We start from the raw sequence: 27246 nt of genomic DNA on the forward strand, positions 1-27246 counted from the left end.
CATTCTGGGGAATGTATGTGGGAGAACAACAGCATGAACCAGAACGAATGTAGCCTTTGGTGGGGCCAGGAGAAGTTCCCCGTGCTGGGGTTAAGCCATGGGACAGGTGCAGTTCCTTTGAGCATGTGCAGAGTGCGTGTCATGGAGCTACATTAGCCATCCTCCATACAGTTAGCATTAGAAGAAATACCTGTATTCTCCAGACTGAATTCCAGGCAGACTTGGTGAACGGGGAGGGTGGTGTCTAGGCCAGGGCATTCCTGGGGGAACCCAGAATGGAGAGAGATTTACACCCTTACACCCCCTACATTTAGGATTTCTTCTCTTTTCAGACAGGTGCTTGCTCCTAGAGGGACTGAAGACGTGAATCTCTGAGCCAGACTCCCAAGTTCCGATCTGCAGAGACCAAAATCGTGTGCAATCGCCTTCTGATGGGCCAAGCATCACTTCTCTTTGGAATAGTCTTTCTCCTTGGTAAGTTGACCAATTGCAATAGAAGGTCTGTTGCTCAGGTCTGATGGCATTGCCAGGGAGTGTTGATAGTGACCACCCCTATCAAAGCCCGGAGAAGTTCTGCCAGTCTGTACACAAAACAATGCTAAATATACCACATCAAGGGAAGTCATGTTGTTGTTTAGTTGTTTAGTTGTGCCCAACTCTTCGTGACCCCCTGGACCAGAGCAGGCCAGGCCCTCCTGTCTTCCACTGCCTCCTGCAGTTTGGTCAAACTCATGCTGGTAGCTTCGAGGACACTGTCCAACCATCTCATCCTCTGGCGTCCCCTTCTCCTTGTGCCCTCCATCTTTCCCAACATCAGGGACTTTTCCAGGGAGTCTTCTCATGAGGTGGCCAAAGTCTTGGAGCCTCAGCTTCAGGATCTGTCCTTCCAGTGAGCACTCAGGGCTGATTTCCTTCAGAATGGATGCATCTTCTTGCAGTCATGGGACTCTCAAGAGTCTCCTCCAACACCATAATTCAAAAGCATCCATTCTTCGGCGATCAGCCTTCTTTATGGTCCATCTCTCACTTCCATACCTCACTACTAGGAAAACCAGAGCTTGAACTATATAGACCTTTGTTGGCAAGGTGATGTCTCTGCTTTTTAAGGGAAGTCGTAGTCCCACTCTATTCTGCCTTGGTCAGAGCACACCTGGAATACCTTGTCCAATTCAAGGGCACCACAGTTTAAGAAGGATGTTGGCAATCTGGAGCACATGCAGAGGAGAGAGACCAAGAGGATGAAGGGTCTGGAAACCGAGCCTTATGAGGAGCAGTTGAAGGAGCTGGGTGTGTTTAGCCTGGAAAAGAGGAGAATACTCCGGAAAAACAATCTCTCCAAGGACTTCTTGATGGCATTCTACCATTGTACTGTTGAGAGTGTATTAACTTATGGTCTCTGTGTGTGGTTTGGGAGCTGCACGGCCAGGGAAAAAACAACGCTGTCCAGGGTTGTAAAGACTGCGGAGAGAATAATTGGGTGCACTCTTCCCACCTTGGATCAAATGTACGCTTCCAGGTGTCATAAGAAAGCTGCAGAGATAGCGCAGGATAGTGCTCACCCCGGAAATGATCTCTTTCAGCTTCTGCCTTCTGGAAGAAGGTCCAGGGTTAGAAAGACCAGGACTAGCCGCCTGAGAAACAGTTTCTACCCAAATGCAATTTTGGTTTTAAACGCAGTGTAAGGAGTCTCTGTGGGAGTATATTGTATTTAAAAATGGGGTATCAGAGTTTTTAGGGGGCTAACCAGGTTGGGATAGCTGGGATAGCAGGCTTGTGGGTTTTGAATGTCTGATGTAGATTTTTTCAATTTTGTTGTTCTGTATGGGACAATGACAGTAAAAATTAATCGTATTGTATTGTATTGTATTGTATTGTATTGTATTGTATTGTATTGTATTGTATTGTATTGTATCGTATCGTATCGTATCATATGAAAGCCATCATCAAATATCTCAAGGGCTGTCACATGGAGGAGGGAACCAGCATGTTTTTTCTGCTCTGGAGGGGAGGACTCGAACCCATGGCTTCAGGTTACAAGAAAGGAGATTCTGACTAAACATCAGGAAGAACTTCTGACAGTAAGAGCTGTTCGGCAGTGGAATGGTCTCCCTCGGGAGGTTGTGGACTCTCCTTCCTTGGAGGTTTTTAAGCATAGGTTGGATGGCCATCTGTCAGTGTGAGAGCCAGTGTGGTGTAGTGGTTAAGAGCAGTAGTCTTGCAATCTGGGGAACCGGGTTCGCGTCTCTGCTCCTCCACATGCAGCTGCTGGGTGACCTTGGGCCAGTCACACTTCTCTGAAGTCTCTCAGCCCCACTCACCTTACAGAGTGTTTGTTGTGGGGGAGGAAGGGAAAGGAGAATGTTAACTGCTTGGAGACTCCTTAAAGGGAGTGAAAGGCGGGATATCAAATCCAAACTCTTCTTCTTCTTCTGTCATGGGTACTTGAGTTTAGATTCTTGCCTTGCGGGGGTTGGACTAGATGACCCTTAGGACCCCTTCCAACCTTTCATTTCTATGGTTCTATGATTTTTTTATTCGATATTGTCAGGGTTACTTCCAGATCCTAGCTCACAGAGGATCACGCTAGCCAGCGGTTGTTGATTAAAAGTCTTTATTGAGTTACAGTCTCCATTCTTGAGCTGCTGCGTGCAACCCTACGCCTTATGCTTAGGTCGGCGAAGCTCCTTCTGAGTCTCCGCCCCTTGCGCACCAACTTAATATCCTAGCCCTGCTCCACCTTTTCCGCCTGACAGTTCTCCTCTGGGTCCCTCTGCCCCCCTGGGTCTCTCCCTTCCGGGATTCTTCTGACGCTGACCCCCCTGACTCCCCTGTCTCCTTGCGCCGGGCTTTAGGACCTGGCTCTCTTTCCGGGCTGCCTACTGCGCCACCTTCCTGTGCATTTGAACTTGGCGCGCGCGCCCAACCTTCCACTTTCCGTCTAACCGTCACTTCGCTCCCCGATGAAGGTGTGGCCACTCCTGACTCGTGCCCTCCCTCCTGTTGTGAGCTGCCAGCGCTAGTTCCCAGGCGCTCTTCCTCTTCCCTACTCTCTGGCGGTGACGTAGGTCCCGATCTCCAACTGCTCCCCTCTGAGTCCCCTCTGGCTCTTTCTTCCTGGGGTGTCCCCCTAGTCTCCCCCCTTGCCCTTGCCACTGGTGCTCCTCTTTGTGAATCTTCTGATTCACTGGACAGACTCGGAGATCTCGGGTCGTCGTCGTCACTCATCCTTTCTTCTGCCTCCTCCCCCTCGCTCTCTGTTTCCTCCCTTGCCCTCGCCTCTGCTCCTGAACCCCTGACAGATATTGTTTTGGGTGATTGTATTTTTTGCAAGTATACGTTTTGTAGGGACGCGGGTGGTGCTGTGGTCTAAACCACAGAGCCTAGGGCTTGCCGATCAGAAGGTCGGCGGTTCGAATCCCTGCGATGGGGTGAGCTCCTGTTGCTCGGTCCCTGCTCCTGCCCACCTAGCAATTCAAAAGCACGTCAAGTGCAAGTAGATAAATATGTACCGCTCCGGTGGGAAGGTAAACGGCGTTTCCGTGCGCTGCTCTGGTTTGCCAGAAGCGGCTTAGTCCTGCTGGCCACGTGACCCAGAAGCTGTACGCCGGCTCCCTCGGCCAGAAAAACGAGATGAGCGCCGCAACCCCAGAGTCGGCCATGACTGGACCTAATGGTCAGGGGTCCCTTTGCCTTTACCTTATACGTTTTGTAACTTTTGGACTACAACTCCCATCACCGCTAGCTAGCAGGGTCAGTGGTCAGGGATGATGGAAACTGTAGTCTTTGTAGTCCAAAAACTGGCGACCCAAGTTTGAGGAATATGGCCTTATTTCCTTCCTTCCTTTTCTTTGCTTATCAGGAACTGGACCCACAGCACAGAATTCTCCCCCTACTTATGTGAATGAGCTCCAGGGAAGATCGGTTTTGCTTCTTATAAACATTCCCCCAGGAGAAACAGTAGCCAAAATCAAATTGGATTTCCAGTCCCGGACGGGCGAGATCAACCACCTTGCTGAAATAAGCAATGGAAGGTTGGAATATACCAGTGACCGGTTGGGGCAGCGGCTCATAATGGTCAATGAGACCACCCTGAAGATCAGCCACCTGCAAATGGAAGACAGTGGAGTCTACAAGGTTCGTGTGAGGTTTAATGGAACTTCATGGTATCCAGTGTACTTCTTCAACGTCACCGTCTCTGGTAAGCAATTATTCTAAGATCCTTCTCTGCCTCTGGTGGAACCGAACGTGGAACCTAAGAACCCAAGAAGAGCGTGCCCATCTTGTCCAGCTTCATCTTCTCACACTGGTCAGCCAGATGCCCATGCGAAAACAGCAAGCAGGATTCGAACACAAGAGCCCTTTCCTCTCCAGTGGTTTCCAGCAAGAGGGTATTCAGAAGCATAGCTGCCTCTAGCTGTAGTGAACGCCACCAACTCAGATGGCTTTAAAATAGAGCCAGGCAAGTTAATGGAGGATATCGATGGCTACTAGCGATGATGGCTAGGGTCTACTTCCTCCGTTGGGGGCAGTGAGCTTCTGAGTCCCCGCTGCCAGGAATCCCAGGTGGAGGGAGTTTGCTGTGGTGGGTCAGGTCCTGCATGTGGGCACCTGGTTGGCCACCGTGAGAGAAGGCTGTTGGACTAGATGAGCCCCTTTGGTCCGATCCTGCTGATGGGTGCTTCTGATGTTCTTACATTGCAGCTATTTTTGTCTCTGTGTGTGGGGAAGCCAAGTTTAAAGCCCTAAATGGCCTCAATCCAGTATCCCTGAAGGGGCGTCTCCATCCCCATCGTTCTGCCCGGACACTGAGGTCCAGCTCCGAGGGCCTTTATTTTAATACTTTGTTGGAAGCCGCCCAGAGTGGCTGGGGAAACCCAACCAGATGGGCGGGGTACAAATAAATTATTATTATTATTATTATTATTTAGTCAGAATATCCTTTCTTGCCATTTGAATCCATTGGTTCAGGGCTCTAGAGTAGCAGAAAACAAGCGCGCTCCATCTTCCCTGTGACAGCACTTCAGATATTTGAAGGTGGCTCTCATGTCACCGGGCCCTCCGCTCTTCTCCAGGCAAAACATCCCCAACTCCCTCAACCTTCCTCATAAAGCTTGGTTTTCAGACCCTTGGTCATCTTGCTTGCCTTCCTTAAATGAATGAAAAACCTACGCTGTTTTTGCACCAGGGCTTTCCAGAACTTATTATTATTATTATTATTATTATTAATTTATTGTTAATATTTTTAATTATTTATACATATATACATACACCGCCCATCTGGCTTGGTTTCCCCAGACACTCTGGGTGGCATCCAATAGAATATTAAAATACACTAATAATTAAATATTAAAAGCTTCCCTAAACAGGGCTGCCTTCAGATGTCTTCTAAAAGTCTGGTAGTTGTTGTTCTCTTTGACATCTGATGGGAGGGCGTTCCACAGGGTGGGTGCCACCACCGAGAAGGCCCTCTGCCTGGTTCCTTGTAACCTCAGTTCTTGCAGGGTGGGAACCGCCAGAAGGCTCTTGGCAGAACGATGGGGGTGGAGACGCTCCTTCAGGTATACTGGACCGAGGCCTTTTAGGGCTTTAAAGGTCAGCACCAACACTTTGAATTGTGCTCAGAAACATACTGGGAGCCAGTGAAGATCTTACAGGACCGGTGTTATATGGTCTTGGCAGCCACTCCCAGTCACTAGTTTAGCTGCCGCATTCTGGATTAGCTGTAGTTTCCGGGTCACCTTCAAAGGTAGCCCCACGTAGAGCGCATGGCAGTAGTCCAAGCGGGAGATAACTAGAGCAAAGACTAAACCTTTGGAATAGCTTTCTGACAGTAATAACTGTTCAGTGGTGGAACGGTCTCCTTCAGAAGGTGGTGGACTCTCCTTCCTTGGGGGTTTTGAAGCAGAGGTAGATGGCCACCTGTCAGGGGTGATCTAGTTGAGATTCCTGCATGGAGGGAGCTGGGAGTACAGGACCCTTGGAAATCCTTTCTACAGCTCTGATTCATTTTTTTAAAAAATAAATTTTTATTAGTTTCTCAACATATCATTTTCATCAATAATTAAACATACTTTTATATCTTATACCATTTTTTTGACTTCCATCAATCACATCTGAAAATTTTCCAATCTATTCACTTAATATATATTTCTTACTTTTATTATTACTTTTAAATCTCATAACTCATATCTCTATTCTTTCTCTACTTTGCAATGTTTCATATATTTCTCCTTACAAAACTTCCTGTAGTCCTACTAGCGTAATTTGTTGATTACAGTTGCTCTTCAAATAGTTTGTGTACGTCTTCCAATCTTCTGTGAATCTCTGGTCCTTCAGGTTTCCAATCCTTCCTGTCATTTTGTCCAATTCTGCATAGTCCATTATTTTCGTCTGCCATTCTTCTTTTGTCGGAATTTCTTCTTGCTTCCATTTCTGGGCTAACAATACTCTTGCCGCTGTTGTTGCATATAAGAACAATTTAACATCTTGCCTGTTAATATCCTCACCTATATAATTCATTTTTAACAGCTCCAGTGCCAAAGCCGCAGATCACTCGGCTAGACATCTCCAAGACTTCAGAGGGCGTCAACGTGACCCTGCAGTGTCTGGTACCTGGAGAGGAAAAGATTGACATCTCCTGGGGAAGAGGGGACCCCACCAGCCCCTTGGAAGAAAGCTCAGATAGGCACTGCCTCTCTGGCAATGACACTGTTCTAGAGTTGTTCTGGCAAACCTGTTCCACAAACTCCACCATCATCACCTGCCAAGCCAGCAATGCTGTCGATTGGAAGAATGCCTCATATGACTTGAACAGCGTCCTCGAGTGTGAAGGTGTGCGCCTGATTGACCCCATTATGCACTGCTTGCAATAACTTTTATTTCCCTGAGCCTTTGAGGCAGTAGCAGTGGGTGCAAAATGTACTATCCATCAGGCCGAGAATTTTTCCACCTTGGTTTTTAAATATTTGAGTGTTGCGATTTGGCGATTTGATGGCAATGTGGATGGATTCTTGAGCTGGGATTCCTGCATTGCTGGGGGCTGGACTAGATGAGCCCTGGGGCTCCCTTCCAGTTCTGCAATTCTATCATGTCACCTCCTCTGCAAGTGTATTAACTAAGTTGAAATGAAATGATGCTTATCCCTTAAAGCACTGTACAGTGGTACCTCTGGATGCGAGTAGACCGTAATATGCGACTGCGCGTGTCGCGTTTTGCCGCTTCTGCGCATGTGCGTGACGTCATTTTGAGTGTCTGCATATGCGCGAGCGGCAAAACCTGAAAGTAATGTGCTCTGTTACTTCCAGGTCGCCGCGGAGCGTAACTTGAAAATGCTCAACCTGAAGCATATTTAACCCAAGATATGACTGTATTCAGTTTGAGTAATGAGCCGTTAAGTTGGTTCCCTGAAAACTGGACTTTGGCTTCCAGTATTCCAAAACTGCAAAATTGGGATGGAGTGTTCGGCATTCCAGGCAGCTGTGTGGTATATACTGCATTTGCTCAGCTAGAAAAGCAAATTAAGGTTTTGTGACAGCCCGACTCTCATTCTGCCTGGAGAAAAGCTGAAATCAGTTCACAATCTTTTCTGATGCCCTCTGTGGTTGTTGTTGCTGTCACCCTCAAGGGACAATTTTTGCTTATTATTGCAGGTGCAAATCAGAATAATCTTTGGATTATTTTTGGGAGTATTTTTGGGATCGTTGTTGCTCTCGGACTCCTCATCTGTTGGAAGTGGAAAGCATTAACATCCAGATTTCAAACGGTAGGAATGTGTGTGTGTTATTCTTCTGCCCCTCTCATCTGAGTTTGGGTTGCCAGTTATTGTTTTCCCTTCCTCTTTGTTTATCCTGAGCGGCAGAATCTGGCCAGTTCCTCCAAATGATGTGTTTCATTTTACGTGCCACAGTTTTTACATCCGCAAGGCCAAAGGCACAGTTGGGTGCCACCCGATATTAACGCTCCTCTAGCGCTTTCTCTCAAGTATTTCCGAATAAGGTTGGAACTCCACGAAGATTTGAATCCTCTTTACAAAACTGCTTTTAAAAAGAAGGGTGTGTGTGAAGGGGGCGTGTTCTTTGTTCTGCCTGCCAAAATGGGAGGCTTTTGGCTGATAAACAACCCACAAGTTTCGAGGTTTCCAGATTTAAACCCATTAGTGAATATTCCTGGGTTATTTTCAGGAAGTCTGAGGCTTAAGGATTTCCAGCAGAGGAGCATGTCCCTCTACCAGTGGGGGGAGGAAAAGTGCTGCCTCACCTGCCACCCACTGTGTGTGTGTGTGTGTGTTGTATTGTGTGCTGAGATTCCTCCTGTCTGGTTGATGGAGCTCCTTTGTAGCACCATGCCCAGGACGCCAGTTGTGCCTGGGTTTAGGTGGGCTCAATTCTGTTTTAGGAGCTGGTGCCAGCCCCAGCACACTAGATCCTCTTAAGTCTCACCTAAGGATCCTCACCATCAACTTAATCGACAGCCCTGTTTCTTCCTTTGCCTGCAGGTTTTCTGCCACAAGAATTCCACATCCAACACAACTGAATTGCAGGAAGGGGTAACTTTGCCAAGTGCCTCTCAAAATGGCTATTTAGCATGTCCACCTTCGGAGCCAGACGAAACCAGTGACTCCACCCCACAGACCACGTGAAAACTCCTGAGGGGTCTTGGCAGACCTCTTCCTGATTTTTGCAAAGTACTGTGCCAAGAGCTGTTTTTAATTCGGTTTTTACTACTTCCCTTATTTCTTATATTGCACTTTGTTGCGTTACAATTTGCACTGGATATAATTTAAATTGCAATGCAGTACAATGCAATACAAGGAAGTTCAATGTGAATATTTAATGTGATGGACGGTGCCATCTCCTGCCTTCAAGCACAAATTCACAGACAACCCACAGGGCACCTGTCTGCTCAAAAGATTCCAAAATACTCTTCTTGGAGGTTCTATTAATTGGGACTGTGCAAATCGTATCAATTCATTTTTGGGATTGCTTCATTTCTCCTTTTTATAAACTCACATTTGGTTCATCACATTTTCACATTGATTTGCTGCTGAATCCAAGCACTGATCGTGGGTTGGTGGACCACCCAGTCATATGGAAGGCTTCCTGATCTGCCTGCGGTTCTCCTAGAAGCATTTCAGCAACTGCCATGCAGAGTGCACTGTGGGACGCAATGGACCTCCTGCCTGATGTCATGTGCAATAAGCTGCGATCAAATGCCATTTTCTTCTCTGACATTTGAATGTGTTTCTATTTTTAACTATAGCGCTTTTATCACTGTAGCATTCTTGGTCTTCCTGAAGGACTTCCAGTGGGTGTTGTTGTTGTTTAGTCATTTAGTCGTGTCCGCCTCTTCGTGACCCCATGGACCAGAGCATGCCAGGCCCTCCTGTCTTCCACTGCCTCCCTCATGCTGGTAGCTTCGAGAACACTGTCCAGCCATCTCCTCCTCTGTCATCCCCTTCTCCTTGTGCCTTCCATCTTTCCCACCATCAGGGTCTTTTTTCAGGGAGCTTTCTCTTCTCATGAGGTGGCCAAAGTCTTGGAGCCAGAATTCAAAAGCATCCATTCTTCGGTGATCCAATGGGTAGGGTAGGATATAGTTTTGATAGTTATGTTTAAGAGTGACGCTTATGATACAGTGTGTGCATTATACAGTAAGTCTAATGAATTTAAGGAAAACTCAACAATTATAATCATGATAGGCAGTTCTGTGTTTCTAGGAAAAGGTGCTGGAACACCTCTCTCGTTCTCTTAGAATGGCAATGGCACCCACCTGAGAGGTGTCAGAACTGAGTTCTGGCAAGTTCATAGAATCATAGAATCCTAGAGTTGGAAGAGACCCCAAGGGCCATCGAGTCCAACCCCCTGCCAAGCAGGAAACACCACCAGAGCACTCCTGACATATGGTTGTCAAGCCTCTGCTTAAAGACCTCCAAAGTAGGAGACTCCACCACACTCCTTGGCAGCAAATTCCACTGTCAAACAGCTCTTACTGTCAGGAAGTTCTTCCTAATGTTTAGGTGGAATCTTCTTTCTTGTAGTTTGGATCCATTGCTCCGTGTCCGCTTCTCTGGAGCAGCAGAAAACAACCTTTCTCCCTCCTCTGTGTGACATCCTTTTATATATTTGAACATGGCTATCATATCACCCCTTAACCTCCTCTTCTCCAGGCTAAACATGCCCAGCTCCCTTAGCCGTTCCTCATAAGGCATCGTTTCCAGGCCTTTGACCATTTTGGTTGCCCTCCTCTGGACACGTTCCAGTTTGTCAGTGTCCTTCTTGAACTGTGGTTCCCAGAACTGGACACAGTACTCCAGGTGTGGTCTGACCAGAGCAGAATACAGTGGCAGTATTACTTCCCTTGATCTAGATGCTATACTCCTATTGATGCAGCCCAGAATTGCATTGGCTTTTTTAGCTGCCGCGTCACACTGTTGGCTCATGTCACGTTTGTGGTCAACCAAGACTCCTAGATCCTTTTCACATGTACTGCTCTCAAGCCAGGTGTCACCCATCTTGTATTGGTGCCTCTCATTTTTTTTGCCCAAGTGCAATACTTTACATTTCTCCCTGTTAAAATTCATCTTGTTTGTTTTTGCCCAGTTCTCTAATCTGTCAAGGTCGTTTTGAAGTGTGATCCTGTCCTCTGGGGTGTTAGCCACCCCTCCCAGTTTGGTGTCATCTGCAAATTTGATCAGGATGCCCTTGAGTCCATCATCCAAGTCGTTGATAAAGATGTTGAATAAGACCGGGCCCAAGACAGAACCCTGTGGCACCCCACTAGTCACTCTTCTCCAGGATGAAGAGGAACCATTGATGAGCACCCTTTGGGTTCGGTCAGTCAGCCAGTTACAAATCCACTGAGTGGTAGCATAGTCAAGACCGCATTTTACCAGCTTCTTTACAAGAATATCATGGGGCACCTTGTCAAATGCCTTACTGAAATCAAGGTAGGCTATATCCACTGAGTTCCCTTCATCTACCAGGCTTGTAATTCTGTCAAAAAATGAGATCAGGTTAGTCTGACATGACTTATTTTTCAGAAATCCATGCTGACTATTGGTGATCACAGCATTCCTTTCTAGGTGCGCACAGACTGTTTGCTTAATGATCTGCTCCAGAATCTTCCCTGGTATTGATGTCAGACTGACTGGGCGGTAATTATTTGGGTCCTCTCTTTTCCCCTTTTTGAAAATAGGGACAACATTTGCCCTATTGTTTGCTCCTTTGCCTCTGTGATGTTGATTGACTACTTCCTCTAATGTTGTATCGACTGAATGTTATCCTTTGTGAATCCACTGTACATTTCCCGCTTAAGAACTGTGAAATAATGTGTGTTGCCAATATTTTGTTAGCCAAAAAGCTGCTAATAACATTGTCCATGGTTCTGCCCCAGGGAGACAGCTTTGGTGCTACCAATGCAGCGGTTAGACTTCACTCCTCGAGGGGCACGCCATAGTCTCTCGAGACAGATGGATGCCAACTGAGGATGCCAGTAGCAATAAAATACGCCAATGAACCACCTTTTAGAGACTTAAGAGACGAAGAATGCACATATACCCTCATCTCTTTGTCTTAGTGTTAGCTCCTTGGAGGCAACCAGCTTGAACCAAGCTGTAAAAAAGGAGACAGAAGGAAGTCTACGTTTTATTTTCCTTTTCTCTCTCTCTTGTTGGTCTATCTTTGTTCTTTCTAATTTCTTTTTCTACCTTGCAGTTTTGTAAGCTTTTCCCCATGTATATTTTTGTGTTTTTCATAATTTATTTAAATGTATTTGTATGTATGTAGAAATTAAATTAAAATAAAGAACAAAAAGGGAGGTAGAATTACCAGCTGTGCCTTACACTACGACCAGCAATGTATGAACAAAATTATGTAGCTGACATCATGTATCTTTTGTTGGTTTTGTAATGTTTTTTAAGTAAATGTCTTTTTAAGTAAAGCTTTGAAAACCATATTTGGGATTGAAGAGTTTTATTTCCACACAAAAGTCAGCAGAGATTAAAAAACAAGAACAACCCTCCATTTGCTTCAACACTCGCAATACGTTTGCCATGTTGGCAGCTGGAAGCAGGAGTCCAGCGATATCGGAAGGAGGGCATATTCCCCAAAGGTTTGGAGGCTGGAGCGCCATGGAATGAGGTTTGGCCACAGAGAGGCCCCTAAGTCTCAGGTTGCCTGCCTGTGTCTTCCAGGGCCACCCCTGCCTTTGGCTATGCAGAACGGTGCCTAGTTAGTGGCCTTAGTCTGCAGATCGGGGCCAGAGAGCGGGGCATATGTGGCCCCCCAGTCCTCTCCATCACCTTACTGAGCTTGGGAGTGTTGCGGGACTCCCCACACCAGCCACCCTCCCTGACTGTGTGCCACACTGGCTGCTGGGGATGGTGGCCGTTGGGAGTCCAGGAACACCCAGAGGGCAGCATGTTACACAACACACCAGACAAAACCAAATAAAAAAATTCATTCCAGTATCACCTTAAAGGGACCCCTGACCATTAGGTCCGGTTGTGGCCGACTCTGGGGTTGCGGTGCTCATCTCGCTTTATTGGCCGAGGGAGCCGGCGTACGGCTTCTGAGTCATGTGACCAGCAGGACTAAGCCGCTTCTGGCGAACCAGAACAGCGCACGGAAATGCCGTTTACCTTCCCGCCGGAGCAGTACCTATTTATCTACTTGCACTTTGACGTGCTTTCGAACTGCTAGGTTGGCAGGAGCAGGGACCGAGCAACGGGATTCGAACCACCGACCTTCTGATCGGCAAGTCCTGGGCTCTGTGGTTTAACCCACAGCGCCACCCACGTCCCTTAGTAGCACCTTAGAGACCAACTAAGTTTGTTCTTGGTGTGAGCTTTCGTGTGCATGCACACTTCTTCAGATACACTGAAACAGAAGTCACCAGACCCTTATACAGTGGTACCTCGGGTTACATATGCTTCAGGTTACATACGCTTCAGGTTACAGACTCCGCTAACCCAGAAATAATGCTTCAGGTTAAGAACTTTGCTTCAGGTTGAGAACAGAGATGGTGCTCCGGCGGTGCAGCGGCAGCGGGAGGCCCCATTAGCTAAAGTGGTCCTTCAGGTTAAGAACAGTTTCAGGTTAAGAACGGACCTGCAGAACGAATTAAGTACTTAACCCGAGGTACCACTGTATATAGTGAGAGGGTGGGGAGGGTTCACCCGTTCCCACCACCCTTCTGAGTAATACCCCTCCCTGGTCCCTGAGTCAAGTCAAATACACCCCTTTGTTTTTGACTAGGTTTTATCCCACTATGGGACGCGGGTGGCGCTGTGGGTTAAACCACAGAGCCTAGGGCTTGCCAGTCAGAAGGTCGGTGGTTCAAATCCCCGTGACGGGGTGAGCTCCCGTTGCTCAGTCCCTGCTCCTGCCAACCTAGCAGTTCGAAAGCACCTCAAAGCGCAAGTAGATAAATAGGTACCACTCCGGCGGGAAGGTAAACGGCGTTTCCGTGTGCTGCTCTGGTTTGCCAGAAGCGGCTTAGCCCTGCTGGCCACATGACCTGGAAGCTGTACGCCGGCTCCCTCAGCCAATAAAGCGAGATGAGCGCCGCAACCCCAGAGTCAGCCATGACTGGACCTAATGGTCAGGGGTACCTTTACCATCCGACTATGGGGCAGGTAGGCATTGTGATTGAGATGGTTTTCTGTCTTGGGGCAGGATATCACCAGTCACCACTTTGGTGATTATGGTGGGCTCCCACCCACTTCCCTGGGTCCTAAATGCTGTTGGAACTGAGAAGATTGACACAACAGGTGATTTCTTATGAATGTCTAAAGTTTTCCCACTGAGCCTGTATGTGGATACATTTATCAGCAAATTGCTGCATTTGGTAATGTGCAGCGGAGGCTCTTCGTCTTTGCCTTGCGGTGTGCAGAGGCAAGGCTCGTGAGACAATTTCCCGGTAACAATGCCAAACACACACACACACACACACACACACACACACACACACATGCGCGCACACACAGTTTTGTCTGCCTCACGACACAGTTCCCTGAATCAAGAAGCATTGCAAAATAACCTTTGCAGAGAAAAAAGAAAAGAAAAGAAAACAGGAAGTGGTGATGTTATCCACATCAAGACGCACAGATAACCACCCTTGTCTCAAGCAAGCATTCCTGGCTGCTGGTCTCTCCAGGTCCTTTGGAAGGGTAAGTTCTGTTCTGGGACTGGGGAAGAAGGATAGCTGATTCACCAAGGTCCAGTCTTTCTGAGCTTTGTGCACCTTGATCTCTGAACCCAGAGCAGCTGGACTGATCCCTTGTGCTCCATCTTGACCACTGAGATCATCTGATGGGACACATCTGGGGGTTCCTCAGGCAGGGCTTTGCTTGGCACAGGGCCTTGGGGGTGGCAGGCCCTACTCTGGAACTCGCTGCTGGCAGAAGAGGTTCAGCAGGAATCCTTGCTGCCTGTGAGCCAAGTACTGTGGTACCTCGGGTTACAGACGCTTCAGGTTACAGATGCTTCAGGTTGCAGACTCTGCTAACCCAGAAATAGTACCTCGGGTAAAGAACTTTGCTTCAGGATGAGAACAGAAATCGCGCAACGGCAGCAGGAGGCCCCATTAGCTAAAGTGGTGCTTCAGGTTAAGAACAGTTTCAGGTTAAGAACGGACCTCCAGAACGAATTAAGTACTTGACCTGAGGTACCACTGTAGTTGCATGAAGTGGGAAATGTGGTGGGGGTGGCAGGAGGTTGGTGGGCAGAGCCAGCCCCTAGGACTCACATAACTTCGCAAAGTCATTTCCCCAAATAGAATGCCTGGGTTCAAAGCCCCCACTTGGCCATCACGAAGCTCCCTGGAGGTCATGCCACTGCCTGTCAGCCTAACCCACCTCACAGAGTTGATGTGGGGTTTAAAGGAGGAGGGCAAGAACCATCTATGCCACCTTGAGGTCCTCAAGAGAACAGGTGAGATAGAAAGGCAATAAGAAAGTGAATAAGATTAAGCCTTGAGATGTGTAAGATGGAACTCGGGAGAAGAGAGCCCATGAGCATCTAACCCAGTGCTGTTGTTGTTTTAAATGAGCTAATAACAACAATAATAATAATTTATTATTTATACCCCGCCCATCTGGCTGGGTTTCCCCAGCCACTCTGGGCGGCTTCCAACACAATATTGAAATACAGTAATATGGTAATCAAACTTCCCTAAACAACTATTGTTGCACTCAGTGCAGAGATTAGGGAAAGGCTGTAATATGGAGAGGTCCAGTGCTTCCCCCCCAAGACAAATACAGCGGAACCTCAGTTCTCGAACATCTCCGTTGACCAGCGTTTTGGAACCTGAATGCCAAAAACCCAGAAGTAAATGCTTCCATTTTCAAACGCACCTCGGAGCTTGAATGGCTTCTGCTGCATGTTTTTCAATTTTCTCAGATGAATTTGCTGACTCGCCTTGGTTTCCAAACGTTTCGGAAGTCAAACGGTCTTCCTGAATGGATCACATTTGAAAACTGAGGTTCTGCTGTAAATGCTGGAACTTGCCGTGAAGTGGTTAGAGTAAGTTGACCTGGGGCAGCCCTGAACACATGCTGGCTTGACTACATAAAAAAATTCCTTCCAGTAGCACCTTAAAGACCAACTAAGTTAGTTCTTGGTATGAGCTTTCGTGTGCATGCACACTTCTTCAGATACACAGATGTATCTTCTTCAGATGTATCTGAAGAAGTGTGCATGCACACGAAAACTCATACCAAGAACTAACTTAGTTGGTCTTTAAGGTGCTACTGGAAGGAATTTTTTTATTTTGACTATGGCAGACCAACACGGCTACCTATCTGTAACTGGTTTGACTAAAGTTGGGTACTCCACTAGTAGAGGTGCTATCAAGTATGGCAAGCTGTCTCCCTCACTACTTTGGGAGTTGCTCCTGGTTCTGGTGCAGGTCAGTTAAATGTGCCCTGACTCCCTTCTGCTCTAGGCCAGCTTGGAAGAGAGCCCTTTTGCAAAAGCGCATGCATGCAATGGGAGAGGCCTGGCTAGAGGACTTAAAGCTGGCTGTTGCTACAGGGGAGTTGGATTGAAGAAAAGGAAATAAGAATTGGCTCCACTGGAGAGACCTGTCAGGAGTAAGCCTGGACCAATGGTACCAAATAGTATGGGAAACAGCCCTACTAGAAAAATTAACCAATAAGCTGAAACTGACACAGGGACAAATAGAAGAAGACGCCTTCATCCCAGTATGGCTCCCCTTTATCACATACACAGCCCAACAAGACAACGACAATAATCCGCCAACAGCATACAAATCAATATGGCTAACTTGATCCAAAACACCCACCCACCTACCCCACTCACACACAAAAACAAAGACCACCACAGCCAACCACAAATGAACAACCACACCCTCGGCCAACCCCAACCTCTCTCACCACCAAAGGAACACAAGTGAACAGCAGAGAACCTGCACAAGCAATACTGACACCAAACCCCACATATATTAGGTAAAATAGAAACATTGCCACCTGACCCCACTCACCTTCCCCCCCTCTACCTCTTTTTCTCTTCCTAATGTTTCAACAAATGAAACTGATTTGTACGAATGTTACATGGAAAAAATACGAGAGAGAGACATTACACATACTTCTATAAATCAAGAAAATCTTTAATAAAAATACATTAAAAAAAAGAAAAAAGAATTGGCTTCGCTCCAAAGCTTGACCAAGCGCAGCTGGGAGCCAGATGGAGTCATAGGTCTAAAAGAAGTGTAGACTCGCATGCACTGGCCAGCTTCTGTTTTGGGGCTTCTCAGAAGTACATAAAGGCAAGAAGAGGGCGAGGGGAGTGCTGGCCTGCAATGGTGCCCACCTGAGAGGTGCCAGAAATGCGCTCTGGTGCCCTCCGGCTGGGAGGAAAGACTGGGTAGGTCACTAATGCAGGCGAATAAGGTAAAGGTAAAGGGACCCCTGACCATTAGGTCCAGTCGTGACTGACTGGGGTTGCGGTGCTCATCTCACTTTATTGGCTGAGGGAGCCGGCATACAGCTTCCAGGTCATGTGGCCAGCAGGACTAAGCCGCTTCTGGCAAACCAGAGCAGCGCACGGAAACGACGTTTACCTTCCCGCTGGAGTGGTACCTATTTATCTACTTGCACTTTGACGTGCTTTCGAACTGCTAGGTGGGCAGGAGCAGGGACCGAACAACGGGAGCTCACCCCGTCATCGCGGGGATTCGAACCGCTGACCTTCTGATCGGCAAGTCCTAGGCTCTGTGGTTTAACCCACAGCGCCACCCGCATCCCTAATGCAGGCGAATATGTAACATCAAAAAAGGAAGAGCAGGATGTACTGTATAGCGGTGATAAGGGGACAGGAAGTGTGTTTGGAGGGATGGAGCCTGACATGAGCGTGATGAAGGAAATCTCACCCCCTCCACTCCTCAGTGGCTCTCCTGGACTTGCACCACACGCCACCGTTTGTGCCTTTGCAGGAGAAGGAAAGCGGAAGTCTTGCTTCTTGAACCACCACTTCAAATTGCTTCCGCAATAAAGTTGTTGATGCATCTATCTGTCCACCGCAGGCCAAGATGACTGCGGGAGGTTCAAGCGAAGGCTCCCTCACCCTCTTGGGGGTCCTCATCGGCTTGTTCTTTGGTGAGTTACCAGAGGTTCACCTCAGAGGTTTCCCTGGATAGGTTTTCTTTAAAATGTATGAGCAATCACACGGGGCTGCTTAAACAGATTGGGAATATGTTTATGAAATATACGCGGAGTCGAGAGTGGATTTCATGCTCTTTATTCAGCTCATAGTGGTGAGGAGGAATGGAAGTTCCCCCAGAATGTCTGCTTTATATACATTATTTACACAATGGGCCCCATGTGATTGGCTAATTCTGGGATTAACCTGTAGGCCAATCAGGTTGCGGATTCACTTCCACCTGGAGCTGGATTGGGTGGCTCCTGTGGACCAATCAGACTGCTGCATTCTGGTTCCTATTGTTCTAGGACCAATCAGACTGCTGCATTGTGGGTCCTATTCAACTCAGTACATAACAGTTTAACTCTGTCATATGCCATTTTCCCAGTCAAAATCCTCCCTAAAAACAGCCGCTGTTAGACTCTGTGTGCCAGGGGCCCTCTCTTCAAAAGCCTCAGGAGCTATTAGGTTGCAGTGGCTGAATAGATCCTTCATGTTCAGAGGCACTCTACCTTGGAATATCATTCACTGCCGGGGGGGGGGGGGAGAGGCAGAGAGAGGCAGAAGAGAGCAAGGAACACCTTATGCTTTTACGCCCCGCTGTTTGGTTTCCAGAGACACCTGGTTGTCTGAAGTGGAAGGCAAAGTGATGGGCCAGACAGAGCTTTGACTGGGTGGGAGTTATTCTACATTTTTTTAAAAAATCATTTTTATATTTACACAATAATATTTAAGAAAATGCAAACCATACATTTATCATTGACTTCCCTCGCCCCCGTCTCCCCCGTCCCCGGTTCGTTTTATTAAACATTTGCCACTGCATATTTTGATTTTTCTGCATTCTCTCTTTCCTAGTTTTATTTCAGTATCATCATCATCACTTTTAATTTGTATCCCGTCTTTCTATCTCAAGGTGGTTTCCAAGCTGAAGAAACAAAGAATGTACACCTTATAACAATCTAATGCAATACAAAAATGTGACAATAAAACAGCTTCAAAATAAGCATTCTACATATACTTCATACTGCTGAATTTATCCTAATCTTGTTATCATTTTAATATGTTAACAATGCCAGTCAGTGCAGACACTGCTGAGTATAATGGTCTGACTGTAGAAGGCAGCTTCCTATGTTCCTATGCATAGCTGTCAACTGTCCCTTATTTGGCGGGACAGTCCCTTATCCCAGCGCCATGTCCTGCTGCTGTCCCTTATTGATGATGTCCCTTAAATTTCCTGGGTTTCAAAGGAAGCAGCTCCTCTCCCTCCCTCCCTCCCTGCCAGCCAGGGAGGAGGGAGGCTCCAACTGTGTTGCTTAGCTGCGTTGCTCACCCAATAAGGAGTCTAAGAACGACTGGGGGGGTGGAGCTTGCATGCCTTGTGCCAATCAAATCGGCCGCGTTGCTGGGGACTCACCTTTGCTCAACGCTTCCCAACGGAGAGGTGACGCTGGTGTTTTCCTTGCTGTGTCCCCTTTGCCGGGTTGCTGCGCTATGGGAACCACCACTTGAGGCTTTGTTTGGCTGCTGGATGACTAAAATCCCTTATTTTGGCTGCTGATCCCTTATTTTCGAGGCTGCTGGTCCCTTATTTTCAAATCTGTAAGTTGACAGCTATGTTCCTATGTTCCTATGATCCAAGATGCAGCCACCAACTTGCACAGCTTTCAAAGAGGAAGAGATGGAAGGAGGAGATGGTTGTCAGCCTCAATGGATATGTTTCCCTCCCACTGTTGGACGCAGCAGTGCTTCTGAAGACCAGTTGCTGAAGCCCCAGAAGGGGAGAAGAGCAGCTGTGCTCAGGTCTTGCTTGTGAGCTTGCCTTTGGGGTACCTGGTTGGCTACCAGGATACTGCACTAGATGGACCCCATTGGCCTCATCCATTACGCTCTTCTCATGTTCTTATGGAGCAGCATATTGCCCAAACCAATAGCCCCAAATACAACTCTCTCCAAGCTTTAGATCAAACTTGACATGAGCCAACAGTGTGACGCGGCAGCTAAAAAAGCCAATGCAATTCTGGGCTGCATCAAGAGGAGTATAGCATCTAGATCAAGGGAAGTAATAGTGCCACTGTATTCTGCTCTGGTCAGACCTCACCTGGAGTACTGTGTCCAGTTCTGGGCACCACAGTTCAAGAAGGACACTGACAAACTGGAACGTGTCCAGAGGAGGGCAACCAAAATGGTCCAAGGCCTGGAAACGATGCCTTATGAGGAACGGCTAAGGGAGCTGGGCATGTTTAGCCTGGAGAAGAGGAGGTTAAGGGGTGATATGATAGCCATGTTCAAATATATAAAAGGATGTCACATAGAGGAGGGAGAAAGGTTGTTTTCCGCTGCTCCAGAGAAGCAGACACAGAGCAATGGATCCAAACTACAAGAAAGAAGATTCCACCTAAACATTAGGAAGAACTTCCTGACAGTAAGAGCTGTTCGACAGTGGAATTTGCTGCCAAGGAGTGTGGTGGAGTCTCCTACTTTGGAGGTCTTTAAGCAGAGGCTTGACAACCATATGTCAGGAGTGCTCTGATGGTGTTTCCTGCTTGGCAGGGGGTTGGACTCGATGGCCCTTGTGGTCTCTTCCAACTCTAGGATTCTATGATTCTATGTCTCAGAAGACCAATTTCTTCCTCCTCCTCCTCCTCCTCCTCCTCCTCCTCCTCTTCCTCTTCCTCTTCCTCTCCTTCTCCTCCTTGATTTTCCTCTTCTTTCTTGACCTTCTTGATTTTTTCCTCCTCCTCCTTTTCCTCCTTCATTTTCTTGTTCTCATTCTCTGGATCTTCGTCTTCTCCTCAACTCTTTCTTCTTCCTCTTCTTCATTAGGTGCTGTTGCTAACCCCAAAAAGCCGCTCTTCATCAGGTTACTGGGATGGCTGGAAAACCAGTCCTTTTCCCTTTAAACATAACCTCTGGGGAAACTGTGCTGATGATCAAATGGGACTTATACCCCCGAAATGGCACCCCCTTTGAGCTTGCTGTGCTCAGGAACGGACAACTGAGGACTTCTAACCTGAAAGACATGGACAGACTAGACGTGCTTAATGAGACCACGCTGCGGATCAAGGCCTTGCAGGAAAACGAGACTGGGGTTTTGAACTGTCGAGTGACATACACCACCTCCAAGATGGAAATATTCTCATTCAATCTCACTGTCTCTGGTAAGTCACGATGAATCCGTCCATTTTTGTCCATCCTTCTGAGCAATTAATAAGATGGCTGCAACTTTTCCCTTGACAGTTCCTGCACCAGAGAGTGACCCACCTGATGTGCCCAGTGTTTCCCACAGTGAAGGTAAGCAATTCATTGCTCCCCTACCCCATTCTCCACATTTTCTACCTGGGAAATTTAAGCATTCATATATAATTCATAGGGACACAGGTGGCACTGTGGGTTAAACAACAGAGCCTAGGACTTGCTGATCAGAAGGTCGGTGGTTTGAATCCCCGCAACGGTATGAGCTCCCGTCTTTCGGTCCCTGCTCCTGCCAACCTAGCAGTTCGAAAGCACCCCTAAGTGCAAGTAGATAAATAGGTACCGCTCTGGTGGGAAGGTAAACGGCGTTTCCGTGTGCTGCTCTGGTTTGCCAGAAGTGGCTTAGTCATGCTGGCCACATGACCCGGAAGGAAGCTGTACACCGGCTCCCTCGGCCAGTAAAGCGAGATGAGCGCCGCAAGCCCAGAGTCGGTCACGACTGGACCTAATGGTCAGGGGTCCCTTTATCTTTACCTTAAGCTGTGTTTTGCTGGAAATTCTGTTGTGTGTAACAGAATTTGCACCCTGTTCTCTCGAAACTGAAGCCCCTTGTGTTTTCAGTGTTCCTACATGCTTAGCTTTGGAGCACACAGAGCAGCTCTGCCTCAGTGCCCCCCCTTGTCCCCCCTTGCCTTTTATTCCACGGCCTGCCAGGGGTGCTGCCACCCACTCTGGGAACTACTGAGTTAAAGCTATTTCCAAATGCGTACATACCATGCAGGGACAGTTATTAATTCACACCATTAAGGTGCACCAAATGCCTGAGTTTTTATCACTTCGATGGCTTTGTCCTGTCCAGCAATCTATAAACATTTTAATAGAACAAAATCCTTCAGTTTAAAGCTATGGAGAACTTAATAGTTTTGGATTGCACATTGAACCCATTGGCTTATTTTCATCATTTAATACCCTCATTTTACCTTGGGATGCGCAAACTGGCATTTCGATTGCAGAAGCCCCTAAGGAATAACGTTTGTTCATTGCAGGGGAATGGAGGAAGACCCTGGTGTGGTTCATTGTTGCCATGATGGTTGCAGGTTTTCGCTTCATGCAAATAGTTTTCAGAAGGCGTGAAAGAGGTAGGGAAGATGCGTGTGTTTGTTTATCTGTAAGACTTCTCACCTGCCCTTCGCCATAAGGTCCCAGGCCTAGGCCATTGTAAGGACAGATTAGAAAGGACCCAACCAAAATGATGATGATGGGGATGGAACAACTCCCTGATGAAGAACGGTTGCAGCATTAGTGAGGCGAGGAAGAGGCTGTCAAGAATTCTGCTCATATGGATCCAGAGCAGATCCCAATGTATAGTTAGCAGAGTAAAAACTTAAAACATGTTGCAGGATTCCCCCCCAAAATAGACCAGAGCAATTCGTATTTCATTCAGCAAAGCTACTGAAGGCAAAAGAGCATAATGGTCACAAATCCATATACATTCAGAATGGTCCATAAGAAACCCAGTTGCAGCACACTTAACTTAAAACTTTGAGAGAGCCAGTGTGGTGTAGTGGTTAAGAGCGGTATATTCGTAATCTGGTGAACCGGGTTTGCATCTCCGCTCCTCCACATGCAGCTGCTGGGTGACCTGGGGCTAGTCACACTTCTTGAAGTCTCTCAGCCCCACTCACCTCACAGAGTGTTTGTTGTGGGGAAGGAAGGGAAAGGAGAATGTTCGCCGCTTTGAGACTCCTTTGGGTAGTGATAAAGCGGGATATCAAATCCAAACTCCTCCTCCTCCTCCTCCTCCTCCTCCTCCTCCTCCTCCTCCTCCTCCTCTTCTTCTTCTTCTTCTTCTTCTTCTTCTTCTTCTTCTTCTTCTTCTTCCAATAACTTATAGTAAGACTAAAATCTTAACACTAAGCATACTATAAACAGAACACCACACCAAATGCAAACTGACAGAGGCAACACAATAGAAGTTCATTAAAAATGTACATGGCATGGAAAAAGTGGTTAGAGAAAGGGTTTTCTCCCTCTCCATCACACTGGAATTTTTTGGCCTCCGACAAAGCTGGACATCGGAAGATTCTGGACAGACAGAAGGCAGCCCTCCTTCCCACAAACTATGGAACCCCCTGGCACAGCACCCACCAGCATGGATTCCTTTAAGAGGAGATGGAGAGGGCTATTGATGGCTACCAGCCACAACGGCTACACTCTTGTCTCCACAGCTGGAGGCAACAGTGCTTCTGAAGACCAGTTGCTGAAGGCCACAGGAGAGGTCAGATCCTGACTGTGGGTTTCAGCCACTGTGAGAAGAGGATGCTGGTCTAGATGGGCCTGCTGGCCTGATCCAGCAAGCTCTTGTATTCTTATGCACTTATGACTCCCTGCCTGAAACCCTCAAGAGCTCTTCCTGGTTCAAGGAGGCGATATTGAGCTGGATGGACCAGGCCTGAGGAAGGACAAGGCAGCTTCCTCTGTCCTACCATGAAGGCATCTGGTACACCTCTGCCGGGGGGGGGAGTTCCACAATTTGGGAACTCTCTTGAGGATATAGGGAGGCGGACTGGTCAATGCAGTGACATGACCTGTATGTATTTCATTACACCCCACAGTGCCGAATAACAGAACTCCCCGGAGCTTCATTATGGGGAAGAAGTGGAGGAAGAAGAGAAGATCCTCCACAGACAAGAATTGTGACCAGGTGAGGTGATCTTGCAGAGCGGCGTGTAATAAATGAAAATCTGCCCTTATTCCCTTATGGGGGACACAAAAGCCCTTATAGAGTCCTTTGCAGGTTCTCCATCAGTCAGAGAAAATGACAGAGGCCAAGCAGAGAATATTGAGAAGGAAAGCAGCTCGTAAGCCTGATCTTTATTGATCTGTTGCAACAGGGTGCTCCCCTCACACGCAGGAAAGGAGGAGGAAACCAGAACAATGGCGTGCAAGGCCTTATATAGACATTTTAAATTGCCTGCCCTGGAGTCAAAGACCACCTCCAGAAACATCATACCTACATCACAGAAAGGGCGGGCTAAAGCAGAAATCTGAATGTGTTGTTTACCTCCTGTCTGGCAGGTTACCTGTTAATGCTCACTTGATTGGATACCCTGGGGAGCCTGGCCAGTCTTTTGTAATGATAAATACTTAGTTCCTGAGCCAGGGTCACAGGCTCACCCTATTCATACACAGATATACCCTTAAGACAGGAATTGTGAAGGAAAAGACAACGGGGAGGCTCCTCCATTTGACCTTGCAGAGAAAACACCTGGTCAGCCTGGGAGTCAAAATGGCTCCATAGCTGCTCTCCTGTGCAGCTTCAACATGTGGCCTATGTATCTATGTACGTGTTTGCTTGGTACATTTATGAACCTTTATTATATACATAAGACCTTAACTTATTTATTTCAGGCGGAACACTGGGGTGCTTTTCATTCACTCCCTCCATCAGGTGGTGCAAGCACTGATAGGAACAGAGTCTCCAAATGTTTGGTAGAACCTCAAAGTTTGCTGAAGAAGACATTAAAAGTGAAGGGGGCAAATGAAGCCCAGAATTAGGTTTCCTAGCAGGGGAAGAGGGAACCAGGCTGGGGCCCTCCAGATATTGATGGGCCCCAGTTCCCATCCTGCTCCCCGACCAATGGTCCTGCTGGCTGCTGGGGCTGAGAGGGAGTGGGGAGTCCAGCAACCATGATGGTCATTTCAGACCAAATCCCCCCCCCAACTGCCACTTCCCACACATTCCAGTAACTCTTGCCAATGCTGCCCAGAACTGTCTCAGCCTTAACTAGTCACATGGACTGAGCCCCCAAAAAGAAACACAAAACAAACTTCTCATCACAAATCTGTGTGTATAAATATGCACCACCTGCCTCAGAGGTCAGGAAAGAGACACAGACAGAGAGGTGGTTTATTTGGTTGGCCTAATAAAGTTATTATGGAACGTGGGTGGTGCTGTGGGTTAAACCACAGAGCCTAGGAGTTGACGATCAGAAGGTTGGCGGTTCAAATCCCTGCAACAGGGTGAGCTCCCGTCTTTCGGTCCCAGCTCCTGCCAACCTAGCAGTTCAAAAGCACGTCAAAGTGCAAGTAGATAAATAGGTACCACTCTGGCGGGAAGGTAAACGGTGTTTCCGTGCGCTGCTCTGGTTCTCCAGAAGTGGCTTAGTCATGCTGGCCACATGACCCGGAAGCTGTACGCCGGCTCCCTCGGCCAATAAAGCGAGATGAGTGCCGCAACCCCAGAGTCAGTCATGACTGGACCTAATGGTCAGGGGTCCCTTTACCTTTACCTAATAAAGTTATTGCCCTTTGGGTTTTTTCCCTACAGGCCAGACTTTACTATTTTTGGATGAGTGGGACATGGTTTCCAGAAATGTTTTAAAAAGAAATGTAGAACAGATAAAGTGGAAGGAAGATGTTCATTGATCCAGTAGCAGAGCACACTGTCCAGGGTTCGATTAATGCTTGGCTTGTTCAGGTGGACTTGGGTCACCTGGATCTTTTCTAAGCTGCTGCCTGGGCCTGCGTCTGGATCCGGTCAGGACCTGCATAGCTGGTCCTTCGTTCTTCAGCTGCTCAGTTCATGCATAGCTGGTTCTGCCTACTGGAGTGGCACAGCTTGTTCCGTTTCTCTCTGTCCTTGCAGGTGGATCAGAATGGAGATGGTAAAAGGTAAAGGACCCCTGGACGGTTGAATCCGGTCAAAGGCGACTATGGGGTTGTGGCGCTCATCTTGCTTTCAGGCCAAGGGAGCCAGCGTTTGTCCACAGACAGCTTTCCAGGTCACGTGGCCAGCAGGAGTAAACAGCTTCTGGCGCAAGGGAACACTGTGACGGAAACCAGAGCACATGGAAACACCGTTTACTTTCCCGCCAGAGTGGTACCTCTTTATCTACTTTCACTGGCGTGCTTTCAAACTGCTACGTTGGCAGGAGCAGGGACAGAGCAACGGGAGCTCACCCCGTCACAGGAACTCGAACCACCGACCTTCTGATCGGCAAGCTCAAGAGGCTCAGTAGTTTACACCACAGCGCCACCCGCATCCCAGAATGGAGAACAGCAGTTGCTTTCTCCCTGCCAATGGACTGCTTCTCTCCACATAGTTTGGAGTTGATTCAGGTGTGAATCTCAGGAGCCACTATTGTTTACATCCAGCCGGCTGATGGCTTTTCTATTTTTCTTTTTAAAGAAAAGTCTACCTGAATCAGTATGCAAACTGAAGCACAGTTGTCCTTTGAAATGTGCTAGAGGTGATTTCATTAAGAGCTTTCCCTGTGTATGGAATTGCCCCCCCAAAAATGCTAGACTGTTTTCGTATGCCACTACAGTGGCAAGACTTTTATTAGCTAAAAATTGGAAATCGCAAGTGTCAGGGGTTCAGAAGCAGAGACGCAGAGAAGGGTGGAAACAGAGAGCGAGGGGGAGGAAGCCGAAGGGAGAATGAGTGATGATGACGACCCGAGATCTCCAAGCCTAAGCAGTGAGTCAGAGGACTCCCAAAAGGGAGCCCCAGTGAGCAGAGCAAGGGGGGGATCCGGGGGGACACCCCAGGAGGAAGGGAACAGAGGAGATTCAGAGAGCAGCAGCTGGAAGTCGGGACCCACGCTCATAACTGAGGGCGGCAGCAGCTGGAAGTCGGGACCCACGCTCAAGACTGAGAGCAGCAGGGAGGAAGGTAGCCAGGCATCGGGTTCCGGAGGCTGTCAGCAGGAGGGAGGGCACGAGTCAGGGGTGGTCACGCCCTCCTCAGAGAGCGAGGCAACGGTTAAGAGGAAAGTAGAGAGTTGGGCGCGCGCGCCAAGTTCAAATGCGGCGGAAGCTGGAGCAGTAAGCAGCCCGGAGAGTGAGCCAGGTCCTAAAGCCCGCCGCAAGGAGGCAGAAGGATCAGGGGGGTCAGCGTCAGAGGAGAGTAGAAGGGAGGAGGCCCAGGGGGGCAGAAGGACCCAGAGACGTAGGGAGAGGCGAAGGAGGTGGAGCAAGGCTAGGGTATTAAGCTGGTGTGCAAGAGGCGGGGACTCAGACGGGTCTTCGCCGACCTAGAGCAGAAGGTGTAGAGCTGCACGCTGCAGTTCGGAAATGAAACCTGTAACTCAATAAAGACTCTTTTAAAGTGGACGCTGTGTGGCGTGGTCCTATGTGAGCTGGGACCTGGTAGCAGCTCTGACAGTAAGACCCGTCTCATCAAAGCTTCAGAAACCTGAAACCTCGCAGCGGGAGCAGAAGCCGCTAGGGGAGGAAGAGGGGTGTCTGTAAGCGAGCTCACAAAGGTTAGCAAGATGACGGAAGAACAGAGGATCTCCGCGCTGCAAGAGGCAGTGACCCAGTTGTCCTCAGAGGTATTGGCTTCCAAGAAACGGGAGGAGGAGACTACAGCCGCCTACAGAGACCTACACGC

The 27246-nt window shown here is 48.0% G+C and overlaps 2 protein-coding genes across 4 annotated transcripts; both read left to right on the forward strand.

Annotated features, from left to right (window-relative positions):
• The first annotated feature begins 451 nt into the window (after positions 1–451).
• Positions 452–9404, forward strand: LOC309520600 (T-lymphocyte surface antigen Ly-9-like). Its single transcript, XM_082202571.1, has 5 exons — positions 452–474; positions 3860–4198; positions 6529–6831; positions 7650–7762; positions 8495–9404. Exons 2-5 carry the CDS (start codon positions 4072–4074, stop codon positions 8636–8638), a joined length of 687 nt encoding a protein of 228 aa, XP_082058697.1. The 5' UTR covers positions 452–474; positions 3860–4071; the 3' UTR covers positions 8639–9404.
• Positions 9405–14085: 4681 nt separating this feature from the next.
• LOC309520612 (uncharacterized protein) lies at positions 14086–26142 on the forward strand. 3 transcript variants are annotated; one of them, XM_082202592.1, is made up of 7 exons: positions 14086–14167; positions 17542–17614; positions 20481–20815; positions 20895–20948; positions 21896–21988; positions 23465–23553; positions 25498–26142. In XM_082202592.1, the coding sequence occupies exons 3-7, from the start codon at positions 20527–20529 to the stop codon at positions 25525–25527; spliced, it is 555 nt and encodes a 184-aa protein (XP_082058718.1). In that variant the 5' UTR covers positions 14086–14167; positions 17542–17614; positions 20481–20526; the 3' UTR covers positions 25528–26142. The 3 variants fall into 3 exon arrangements, with proteins under 3 accessions (XP_082058718.1, XP_082058717.1, XP_082058716.1); XM_082202591.1 differs by having other exon boundaries at positions 14114–14167; positions 17452–17614; XM_082202590.1 differs by lacking the exon at positions 14086–14167 and adding an exon at positions 16762–16821 and having other exon boundaries at positions 17328–17614.
• Positions 26143–27246: the final 1104 nt, after the last annotated feature.

Source organism: Podarcis vaucheri (genome assembly GCF_965113315.1).
Source record: "Podarcis vaucheri genome assembly, chromosome: 16".
Classification (NCBI taxonomy): Eukaryota; Metazoa; Chordata; class Lepidosauria; order Squamata; family Lacertidae; genus Podarcis; species Podarcis vaucheri.

What these genes read in the sequence shown, in the direction of transcription:
- LOC309520600 (XM_082202571.1), top strand. Translation starts at nt 4,072, where the DNA reads ATGGTCAATGAGACCACCCTGAAGATCAGCCACCTGCAAATGGAAGAC. An exon ending in CTTCAACGTCACCGTCTCTG is followed by an intron (nt 4,199 to 6,528) that starts GTAAGCAATTAT and finishes CATTTTTAACAG; the next exon opens with CTCCAGTGCCAAAGCCGCAG. An exon ending in CAGCGTCCTCGAGTGTGAAG is followed by an intron (nt 6,832 to 7,649) that starts GTGTGCGCCTGA and finishes TTATTATTGCAG; the next exon opens with GTGCAAATCAGAATAATCTT.
- LOC309520612 (XM_082202592.1), top strand. Translation starts at nt 20,527, where the DNA reads ATGGCTGGAAAACCAGTCCTTTTCCCTTTAAACATAACCTCTGGGGAA. An exon ending in ATTCAATCTCACTGTCTCTG is followed by an intron (nt 20,816 to 20,894) that starts GTAAGTCACGAT and finishes TTCCCTTGACAG; the next exon opens with TTCCTGCACCAGAGAGTGAC. An exon ending in TTTCAGAAGGCGTGAAAGAG is followed by an intron (nt 21,989 to 23,464) that starts GTAGGGAAGATG and finishes TACACCCCACAG; the next exon opens with TGCCGAATAACAGAACTCCC.